The sequence below is a fragment of the Myxine glutinosa genome, chromosome 2 (assembly GCF_964187855.1).
Source record: "Myxine glutinosa chromosome 2, kmMyxGlut1.1, whole genome shotgun sequence".
Taxonomy (NCBI): Eukaryota; Metazoa; Chordata; class Myxini; order Myxiniformes; family Myxinidae; genus Myxine; species Myxine glutinosa.
The window spans coordinates 238,660,194-238,672,501 of record NC_136262.1 but is presented as its reverse complement, the minus strand read 5'-3'; the positions used below and the strand labels follow the sequence as shown (position 1 = coordinate 238,672,501).

Genomic DNA, 12,308 nt, shown 5'->3' with positions numbered 1-12,308 from the left:
TTATATCTAAAAGAACAGGTGACCTTCAGTGGCGTTTGGCCCACTGGATTGTTCCTTCCAATGCTGTCATTCGTTTTTTTGCCACATTTCCGGCTGTTGCCCCTTTTGTCTGGAGAGGGAAGACTTGTTTCATGCCTTCATTAATTGTGAAAGACTTTCTCCTTTGCTTTATTGGTTAAATTTTATTTCCCATAGATTGCGGATTACCTTTTATTTGAAGGCTTACATCTTTGGTTTTCCTCCCAAAAAGGAAACTACATCTATTGTATTCGGTTTCCTAACCGCTACCGCTAAACTTGCCGTTTACCTGTCACGGAAGGCGAAACTGGGCGGTAGACCCATGCAAGAATGCAGTATTATGTTTTTTTTTAGTTCTTTGGTGTCAGCAAGGCTCAAACTTGAATTCAACTATGCCCAAACTGCAAACGACCTTGCAAATTTTATTGCGACCTGGTGTGTTGAAGGGATTTGTAAAGTCCAAGATAACAAATTGATAATTTCTTTATAATATATTTCGGTTGTTCTCATACACTGTTCCTTGCTTCTCCTTGCCGGCCTTTTTCTCCCCTTTGTCTTGACCTACTCTTTCTTTCTTCCGTCTCTCCTCATGTTTGCAAATGTGAATGTAAATTTGTACATATAAATTAATTATGCCTAGTTTATAAATTATGCCTAGGTTTTCTCCTTGTGTTTTTTTGGGGTATTTTCGCCTTTCTGTTGTTTGGATTGCAGTGCACTGATTGTTTTTTCCTTGTGGGATTTCTATGACTTTGCTGATTTTCCTTGAAGAATTTCCTTTGGTATTACTCTTGTTTTATACTTTATAATAAAAAGAGTTAAAAGTCTCTCTCTCTCTTTCTCTTTCTCTTTCTCTCTTCTGGTATGCTTCAAGCCATATGTGCGTAAGGATTACAATGAGTTGTTTCCAGTTGCCTCCCCAAGGCGAGTCAGACCAAGTTTTGAATGTAGTTTTGAAGCAGGTTTCTGTGCAGTGCCAATCGTCCACTCCTTGTGAAACACACCCGTGGGATGTTTAACATTCATCAGCAAAAAACAATTCTGGCACAAGGGTCCCCAGCTTAATGTGCCATGTGACAAACGGTGCGATTATTGCAACGCTCTGCCTGCGAAACACCAGGCTGACAGCAATTGCTGGGTCGGGGATAAAACCCAGATTGGACATCTCCAACATCAGCACATCTGAGCTGTCCTACCAACGGACATGTGATGAAATATGCAAATGTAAAAGGGGAAAACAGTCAATGAGTGAAGGCAACGTCGTGGTTTTTTCAGTTATCAGTTTTATCCAGCAGGAGAGTGTGTAAATCCATTCAGTCTGATGGTGAAACCTCTCAGGATTTCTTTGAAAACTGGAGATTTCAAAGATGTTGAGTGTGGCCACGTGAATAAAATCAGAACGGCACCACTAATTTTTCAAAAAACAGTTTGCCAAGCAGGAGAGTGTGTAACAAGTATCCAAAATGACAGTGAAACATCTCAGGAGGTAACTAGAACGGCACTGGGTAGAGAGCATACCTCCGCCAGGCTGAACAGTGTAGGTTTTATATCCCACTGATAGGCCGGATCTGGAATCGGGCCTCAACCAAAATCGAATTGGCTCGTTCTTGTCATACACCCAACCTGTCCACCATGTTTTGTCCGAATCCGTCCACAACTTTTTGAGATATCGTGCTATGTATAGTTTTTCTGCCATATCTCTCAATGGTTAAGAATGTGAAGAATCACGTAAAAAAAAATTTTAAGCTTCGCTGATGTGGATCCGGATCTTCACCAAAATTGAACCAATTCGTCTTTGTCACACACCCAACCTCTCCACCACGTTTCGCCTGAATCTGTCCATAACTTTTTGAAATATCATGCTATATAGTACATATCGTTTTTGGTCCTATCTCTCTCTCAATGGTGTGGAATGGAAAGAATCACGTAAAAAATTAAAAAATAATTCGCTGATCTGGATCCGGATCTTCACCAAAATTGAACCAATTCATCCTTGTGATACAGCCAAACTGTCCAACAAGTTTTGTCGCAATCCGTCCAAAACCTTTTGAGATATCGTGCTGTATATCGTTTTTGTCCCTATCTCTCAATGGTGAAGAATCACTGAAAATTTTCTAGTATTCAGATTTGTATCCGGATCTTCACCAAATTTTAACCAATTCGTCTTTGTCACACACCCAACCTGTCCACAAAATTTCGTCGAAATCTGTCCACAACCTTTTGAGATATCCTGCTCACAGACAGATGGCGGTGAATACGTGCGGTGGCGGAGCTAAGGATTTCTGGTAATTTGAACAGATTGCTCGACCTGCAATCGTTGAGTTCCTGATATGATTCACCACGAGTATTGATGTGTTTGCAACACTTTGGATATCATGTTGAAATATACAATATCATCAGCTGTCCTCTAAATATTATTGAAGTGTGTATATGTCGTACTTCATGTACGGTCTGACAACATAGGTAAGTCTGTTTACAAAACAAGACACACCAGGGTTGAATGACAATGAAGGTTGCGTTGTTTCCATGAACATTCCCGAAGAAGAATCGCAATGAACTGGTTGGTGGACATTGACAACACAAGAGACATTGATAATTATGGACCCAATTGTCACATATCGAGATCAGACTTGGCCCAGAGGGCATATTAGCCATACGTGAATGTCATCAGTGAACAAGCTGGGTTTTCTCAATAAATCTGTCGGCGATTCAAGTAATTTTCCTGGAAGTTCCAGAGGTTTAAAGATTGGAATCCGAATCCTGGAGACTGCAGCAGTTTTAGGGGATTGGAATCCTAATCTCGCACCTTGCCTGCTGGTTTTATCCGGATTTGAACCTGCAGCGTCTCGGATTGCCACTCCAGTGTCCTCAGAATTAGTGGGCACATCAACTGCTTAAATGATGCAATTACACTACTACCGATCTTCACTGGGTCCAATTATTTCCACCTTTTTGTGGGGTCGGCCGAGGGAAGTTATTGGCCCAAGTCTTTCACGAACGTCACAATTTATCAGGTCTGACTGGCTGAAGATGATTTGGGCAGAAATTTGGAATTTGTTCGAGGATACTCGCCTACACTTTACAAAAGACACCGTGGGGGCTTCGGTGTCCACTAGCTAATGGTAAGAGTGCGTACACCCAGCTTAACATTCATCCTATATGGATTTAGGGGATTAGAACCCTAATCTTAAACTAAATCGACCTTGGATCAAAGTTGGCAGATGTAAGGCCAGCATTGTCAAATTCGGACATGTACCGGGCCCCGACACCTGTGAGGGTGGGGAAAGAGATCAAACTTCGTCTACAGATCTCAAAGGTAAGTGTGCTACCTCTACACAATCCTGTCAGACCTCCATGATGGAATGACCCCAAGTTAAATCCCATTTAATGTGTTGATTTGTTTTTGTCTTATTAGTGTTGGCCATTGATGTCAAAGTATGGTGACGTCTTCTAATGTTACCGTACATGCAATATACAATGAAGCTCATCCATGAATCTTAAAAAACAAGAAACTGGAACGGCACTAGGTAGAGCGCATACCTCCGCCAGGCTGAACAGTTTAGGTTTTGTTGGCCGGATCTGGATTCGGACCTGAACCAAAATCGAATTGGCTTGTTCTTGTCACCTATGCAATTTATCCACAAACTTTTATCATAATCCGTCCATAACTTTTTGAGATATTGTGATGTGTATATATATATATATATATATATATATATATATATATATATATATACAGACTTGGCATTTAATATGGAATATATTTTTTTTCTTGACTTGGGTTTACTTTCTGAACTCAGTATATCAATCTGGTGAGTTTCTTTTACCCTTCGGTGATGTCTTTGTTGAAAGAACCTTGTCACTGATTGTCTTTTGCAGCAAGAAGTCAATGACAGGATTATATTACAGGTGGCGTGACAAAATGTAAGGACAGGTACATTTGACGATTGGCTTCACAATCGGGTAGAAAAGGGTTGTTGCGTTCTGTATTGGTGGAAAACAACTGCTGCACGTCTACAAAGTTATTGCCGCTTCCTCTGGAGATGGTCCGTCAACTTGACAATGCTGTTTGACATGGAGTGGTGGCTTTACGAAATTCTGGCCTGAAACAGCGTGCTATTGCTCGGCAGTATGGCATCACTCAAGGTTAGGTGTCAAAGATCCTGAATCGAAATGCTCAAAGGGGTGTCCCTACTCCAATACTGAGGCCTGGACGTCCACGCATAACCACAAGGAGAGATGATGGCCAGCTGCACCGGTTAGTCTGCAATGGCCGTACCAAGTCAGCTAATCGGCTTAGGGCTGAATGGCAGCAACTGACAAATGTGCCTGTATCCAGAAGGCTAGTCAACCAACGACTGGTTCAAGCAGGCAATCATGCCAGGCGTCCCATGAGAAAGCCACGCCTGACCAGACAACACAGCCAGCGCCGATTGCAGTGGGCCAAAGAGCACAGTCTATGGCAGCCAGGACACTGGAATCACGTGACCTTCAGTGACGAGTCTCGATTTCTGGTCTATCGTCAAGATGGCCGCGTCCGAGTGCGCAGACAAGTGCATGAAGCCCACAACGAAGATTGTATAGTGCCAAGAGTCCAAGCTGGAGGTGGTGGGGTGACCGTTTGGGCTGCTTTTCATGCAGGGGGCAAAACTGACCTGGTTGTTCTGAATGGAAACCTGAACCAGTTCAAGCGCAGGGTCATTCTGGAAGAAACATTGCTTCCATTTGCTCATGCAGCCTTTCGAGGAAGCTTTGTCTTCCAAGATGACAATGCACGGCCTCATCGTGCTCGCATGATCCAACACTTTCTTGCTGACCATGGTGTAGAGCATATGGAGTGGCCTGCCATGTACCCAGATATGAATCCGAGAGAGAACTTGTGGGCAGAATTAACGTGTCAAATCGACAACTTGGACCAGTAGCCTACCTCTGTGCGTGAATTGCAGCAGACTATTGTCAATGCGTGGCAAGTGATTCGTGTCCAAACCTTGGCAAATCTCGTGAACAGCATGCCTCGACGTGTACGTGCTCTCCTGAATGCTCATGGGGGTTACACGAAGTACTGAACTATAATTTTACCCTCCGTAATCCCAGTCATAATTTAGCTTTTGTTTTTGTTGAAATTTTTTTTGGCTAATGTGCAAAATAAAGAGATACTTCTGGAAAACGTACAGAAGTTTAACACAGTACTGTCTGTGAATTGAGTTCGATATCGGTTTACATCACTTTCAAGGATCAATTTATTTGCTTTGAAATGTCAAATGTGGTTTTTGTTTCTTTTAAAGGTCACATTAACAAAATCTAGAATAATTTCAACATAATTCCAATGAACTTTTGGTTCTAAGTCATCTTGAAAAGTAAGTTCACCCCCACAAAAAAAATATTCCATATTAAATGCCAAGTCTGTATATATATATGTATATATATATATATATATACACAGACTTGGCATTTAATATGGAATATATATTTTTTCTTGACTTGGGTTTACTTTCTTAACTCAGTATATCAATCTGGTGAGTTTCTTTTACACTTTGGTGATTTATTTGTTAAAAGAACCATGTCACTGATTGGCTGTCGCAGCAAGAAGTCAACAACAGGATTATATCACAGGTGGTGTGGCAAAATGTACGGGCAGGTGCATTTGATGATTGGCTTCACAGTCGGGTATACAAGGGTTGTTGCGTTCTGTATTAATGGAAAACAACTGCTGCACGTCTACAAAAGTTATTGCCGCTTCCCCTGGAGATGGTCCGTCAACTCAACAATGCCGTTTGTCATTTAGTGGTGGCTTTACGAAATTCCGGCATGAAACAGCGTGCTATTTCTCGGCAGTATGGCATCACTCAAGGTCAGGTGTCAAAGATCCTGAAACGAAATGCTCAGAGGAGTGTCCCTACTCCAATACCGAGGCCAGGACGTCCCCGCAGAACCACAAGGAGGGATGATCGCCAGCTGCACCGGTTAGTCCGCAATGGCGGTACCAAGTCAGCTCATCGGCTTAGGGTTGAGTGGCAGCAACTGACAAATGTGCCTGTATCCAGAAGGCTATTCAACCAACGACTGGTTCAAGCAGGCTATCGTGCCAGGCGTCCCCTGAGAAAGCCACGCCTGACCAGACAACACAGCCAGCGCCGATTGCAGTGGGCCAGAGAGCACCGTCAATGGCAGCCAGGATACTGGAATCACATGATCTTCAGTGACGAGTCTAGATTTCTGGTCTATCGTCAAGATGGCTGCGTCCGAGTGCGCAGACAAGTGCATGAAGCCCTCAACGAAGATTGTATAGTGCCAAGAGTCCAAGCTGGAGGTGGTGGGGTGACCGTTTGGGCTGCTTTTCATGCAGGGGGCAAAACTGACCTGGTTGTTCTGAATGGAAACCTGAACCAGTTCAAGTACAGGGCCATTCTGGAAGAAACATTGCTTCCATTTGCTCGTGCAGCCTTTCGAGGTAACTTTGTCTTCCAAGATGACAATGCACGGCCTCATTGTGCTCGCATGATCCAACACTTTCTTGCTGACCGTGGTGTAAAGCATATGGAGTGGCCTGCCATGTCCCCGGATATGAATCCGATAGAGAACTTGTGGGCAGAATTAACGCGTCAAATCAACCACTTGGACCAGCAGCCTGCATCTGTGCGTGAATTACAGCAGGCTATTGTCACTACATGGCAAGCGATTCCTGTCCAAACCTTGGCAAATCTCGTGAACAGCATGCCTCGACGTGTACGTGCTCTCCTGAATGCTCGTGGGGGTTACACAAAGTACTGAACTGTAATTTTACTGTCCATAATCCCAGTCATAATTTAGCTTTTGTTTTTGTTCAAAAATAATTTGGCTAATGTGCAAAATAAAGAGATACTTCTGGAAAACGTACAGAAGTTTAACACAGTACTGTCCGTGAATTGAGTTCGATATCAGTTTACATCACTTTGAAGGATCAATTTATTTGTTTCGAAATGTCAAATGTGGTTTTTGTTTCTTTTAAAGGTCACATTAACAAAATCTAGAATAATTTCAACATAATTCCAATGAACTTTTGGTTCTAAGTCATCTTGAAAAGTAAGTTCACCCCAACAAAAAAAAAAATTCCATATTAAATGCCAAGTCTGTATATATATATATACTATATATATATATATATATATAGTTTTTGGTCCTATCACTCAACAGACAAGAATCACTGAATTTTCTTTTTTAAACTCTCATATCCGGATCCAGATCTGCATGTGCATCAAAACCGAATCAATTCGTCCATATCACACACCCAAGCTGTCCACCAAGTTTTGTCCATATCCATCCACAACCTTTTGAGATATTGTGATATATATCATTTTCGGTCTTATCACTCAATGGTGAAGCATCACTTAGAGAATTTTAAAAATTCCAGTGTCCAGATCCAGATTTTCACCAAATTCGAATCAATTCGTCCATATCACACACCCAAGCTGTCCACCGAGTTTCGTCGAATCCATCCACAACTTTTTGAGATATCGTGCTCACAGACAGACAGACAAACAGGTGAAAACACGTCCAACCTGTGTCGACGTTCAGCGATGCAGGTATAGATATAAAAATGTCCTATCTCTCCCATATAGATCTGTACAACATTTTACATTAAATCCCATATTAAAGCACGTTCGATGGCATCGCTTGCTGGTTATCAATCACAATGCTTATTATTGATATTATCGACGAGCGATCCGTGTACCTGCAGCTGGTGTGTTCTGCATACTATACTCTCCCAATAGTTTATCAGTTGCAAAATCGAAGATTTTTCAAGTATATTGGTCGGTTCCGTTTGTGGTTCTGTCTGTCACCGGCCTACGGGTCACAATTCTAAACCGATCGTCACGAAACTCCACCACGTTGTACAAGTCGTCCCAATTGAGAAGCCTATTGATTTTGACGTCAAAGGTCAAAGAAACGTCAAAAAGGTCTGGAGGTCAAATTTCTAAAATCGCCATTTTATATCCGATTGACTTGAAAATAGAATAGCATTTGTATATCAAGTCACTAAATTGGGAAACATACTATTTTCTCGGTCAAAAGGTCAAAGGTCAACTCAAGGTCAAACTTCCAAAATCATCACTTTGTATCTGAAAAACCGTCAATTTTCATCCGATTGACTTGACAATTGCACAGCATTTGCACATTTAGTCACTAAATAGGGAAACCAACTATTTTTGAGGTCAAAAGGTCAAAGGTCAACTCAAGGTCAACCTTAAAAAATCAACATTTTTCATCTGAAAAATCGTCACTTTTTTCCTATTGATCCGAGCTTTGATAAAGATTGTTAATTTTAATCTTGATAAAATGGACAATTTGCTGTATCAATGGAATTTTTTTCCTTGGGGATGGGGGGGGGGGGGCGTATTTTGCAAGTGTCGTGCTCCGCATAACGTCTTCTTGTTTGAACATTTGCTGCTTTTTTTACCATTTTAACCCCACATGTCCCAATACTTTCATTGATCATTTGCTGCTTTGTTACCATTTTAACCCCACATGTCCCAATCGTTTATTTGATCATTTGCTGCTGTTGTTACCATTTTAACCCCACATGTCCCAATCGTTTATTTGATCATTTGCTGCTGTTGTTACCATTTTAACCCCACATGTCCCAATCGTTTATTTGATCATTTGCTGCTGTTGTTAGTTACCATTTTAACCCCACATGTCCCAATACTTTCATTGATCATTTGCTGCTTTGTTACCATTTTAACCCCACATGTCCCAATGGTTTATTTGATCATTTGCTGCTGCTGTTACCATTTTAACCCCACATGTCCCAATGGTTTATTTGATAATTTGCTGCTTTGTTACCATTTTAACCCCACATGTCCCAATGGTTTATTTCATCATTTGCTGCTGTTGTTACCATTTTAACCCCACACGTCCCAATGGTTTATTTGATAATTTGCTGCTTTTGTTACCATTTTAACCCCACATGTCCCAATGGTTTATTTGATCATTTGCTGCTGTTGTTACCATTTTAACCCCACATGTCCCAATGGTTTATTTGATCATTTGCTGCTTTGTTACCATTTTAACCCCACATGTCCCAATGGTTTATTTGATCATTTGCTGCTGTTGTTACCATTTTAACCCCACACGTTCCAATGGTTTATTTGATAATTTGCTGCTTTTGTTACCATTTTAACCCCACATGTCCCAATGGTTTATTTGATAATTTGCTGCTTTTGTTACCATTTTAACCCCACACGTCCCAATGATTTATTTGATCATTTGCTGCTTTGTTACCATTTTAACCCCACACGTTCCAATGGTTTATTTGATCATTTGCTGCTGTTGTTACCATTTTAACCCCACATGTCCCAATGGTTTATTTGATCATTTGCTGCTTTGTTACCATTTTAACCCCACATGTCCCAATGATTTATTTGATCATTTGCTGCTGTTGTTACCATTTTAACCCCACACGTTCCAATGGTTTATTTGATAATTTGCTGCTTTTGTTACCATTTTAACCCCACATGTCCCAATGGTTTATTTGATAATTTGCTGCTTTTGTTACCATTTTAACCCCACATGTCCCAATGATTTATTTGATCATTTGCTGCTTTGTTACCATTTTAACCCCACATGTCCCAATGGTTTATTTGATCATTTGCTGCTGTTGTTACCATTTCAACCCCACACGTCCCAATGGTTTATTTGATAATTTGCTGCTTTTGTTACCATTTTAACATGACATCGCTGATTTACAACACGGGTTTGATGTCACCAATTGTCCTGTCTCGTTTGAAGTGTTGAATAAACGTGGATTTTTATTTTATTTTTATTTGTCTCCGGTTCTCATAACTGGTCCAATGTTACACGTTGTCCGCGTCGCGCGTCTTTTGTCTCTCCCACATCTAAGGTTGCTGCGGAGTCTTTGGTTACTTTGGTTTGGAGCAGCACTCTGGGGTCACTTACGTCTTGCCTCGTCCTTAAGCGCGTTAAGAATTTCCTGGAAACACAATTCCCACTTATCTTATCTGGGATTTGTTAAGCTGGATATCGCTCCCGAAGAACGCCGGCATTCCCAGCACGGGAGATCCGCCGGGGAGGGCTGAGCCACGGTGAACAAAAGGAGTTTCGTGTTGAATGAGAAATCAAAATTGCCATGAAAATTACACACGACCCGGGAATTGTGGGAATTTTTATATAGGTACAGTGCACGAACGCGGCAATCCGTACGGATCCGCAGGTCGACTCGTATCGGGTCCTCACCGCCGCAGACCAAGAGCAGACAGTAGGCAGACAGGTGAAGTGCGAAGGCCCTGCTCGCTCGTCGGAGTCCTGCTCTGTCCCTGCGGACGAGTTCCATGGCGAAGGTGCGCTAACGACGCGGCGGTGACGCAACAGGTGCGCTCTGCATATCGCGTCAGGACGAACGGGACGACAGGCTCCCAGGTATATGGACCACCGACAACGAGGGCGCAGGTGCTAAGGTGCGAACGGCAGCCTCGGCGCCCGGAATATAATGAACGATCAGGACAAAGGGGGGAGGGAGCTGGGGGGCGGAGGGTCGGCGTCCTGGGTGTGCAGAAGAAGAGCGCGCGTTGTGCCGCACCTCGGAGCGGTACTGCATCCGGCACCACGGCCCCGGCAGCGGCCCAGGTCACGGCACGGTGGGGCGGTACTTGGTGGCGACACGCGGTGCGGGGCTGCGAAATTGCTGCGTCGTGCACCTTTTAGGGTGTTAATCCGATGCTATGTAAAGCGCCACTCCTTGTTCATTCAGACATTTCGCATCCTCAAAGAGCAGGAAATCCTTGTGAGTTAAGAAGAAAATAAGAAAGCATCTGAAAATGCAAAGCCCATCCGCACCCGCTTTGTATTCAGATTTCTTCTTCTTCTTCCGATGCTAAACATGATGAAAACAGCTAAAAATATATATTTTTAGCTGTTTTTTTTTTAAATTCACGATTTTAGGTGAACTTGACCTTTTGACTTCAAAAAGAGTAGGATTCATTGGGGTCAATATTGGGATATTGGGATATTCACCCAATATGCTCAAACTTCAAGTCAATAGGACAAAAATTGATGGATGTTACGCAAACTTGACCTTTGACCTTTTGATCTAAAAAAAACAATCAGCTTATAGCTTTTGATTGGTGAACCAATCTAGTGACCCAATATGCAAATTCTTAAAATTCCATGTCAATTGGATGAAAAGTATCGATATTATGTGACCCTGACCTTTGACCTTTTGACCAAAATTTTTTGTTTTGACCTCTCCATATCTATATTATAAAAGGAACCGTGTCTGTCTGTCTGTTTGTCGTGTTATAATTTGAGAACGGATTAACGCATTTCAATAAATCCAACTTCGGTGGATTCAGGTAACTCCCGGGAATGTTTGCGATCCCCCCCACCCCCCCCCAAAAGAATTTTGTTTTTTAATTTAAAAACATTTTTTTAAATGGGTACATGGACACGCGTGTGCAAATTGCAAATGCCAACACGTTGGTTATCCCTGCACGGAGAGCAGGATCTCCCAGGAATCCTTTTTTTTCTTCCCCCATAGATTAGCGATTCCAGCAAAGATTGGTATTTCCGTGAGCGAAGCGACGGGTCTTATATTCTAGTTCTCATAAAAAAAACTATGTTGAAAATTTGATGACAAAACCCAAATGGTAAATTAAAATCACACACACACACACACACACACACACACACACACACACACACACACACACACACACACGCACACACACACACACACACACACACACACACACACACACACACACACACACACACACGAATGCAAAACCCCATCTCGTGCTACGCAGGTGTCGAGCTAATAACTAATGGTATGTGTACATACATACATACATACATACATACATACATTGTTTGTGAAATAAATGTTAGCTCTTTCACGAGCCTCGAATCAGTATACAAAAAAAACAAAAAAAAAAACATACATACATACATACATACATACATACATACATACATACATTGTTTGTGAAATAAATGTTAGCTCTTTCACGAGCCTCGAATCAGTATACAAAAAAAAACAAAAAAAAAACATACATACATACATACATACATACATGTCAGCATCATGTCACATTTAGAGTCAGTGTTGCTCCTTCATTAAATGTATCCTTCCTGGCTGCATCCTCACTTCCTAACTGATGATCAGCAGGGAAGTCATGGTCATGTTGTATTTACAGGTTGTGTAGCATTTGCCACTCTAGGACTCGACCTGTGCCTTGCTGCCTCATCAAGGTAGATGGTTCGATATTGAGGTAATGCCCATAAGGCAAAGCCAT

At 42.0% G+C, this 12,308-nt stretch overlaps 1 protein-coding gene across 1 annotated transcript in view; it reads right to left on the bottom strand.

Annotated features, from left to right (window-relative positions):
* The window catches only part of LOC144890727 (uncharacterized), a 150,407-nt gene extending 139,802 nt beyond the window's left edge, over positions 1 to 10,605 (bottom strand). Inside the window, exon 1 of the mRNA XM_078772373.1 lies at positions 10,252 to 10,605. Coding sequence (XP_078628499.1) covers positions 10,252 to 10,348 — 97 coding nt within the window. The 5' untranslated portion in view covers positions 10,349 to 10,605. The remainder of the gene's footprint in view (positions 1 to 10,251) is intronic.
* Between the last annotated feature and the right edge of the window lie 1,703 nt (positions 10,606 to 12,308).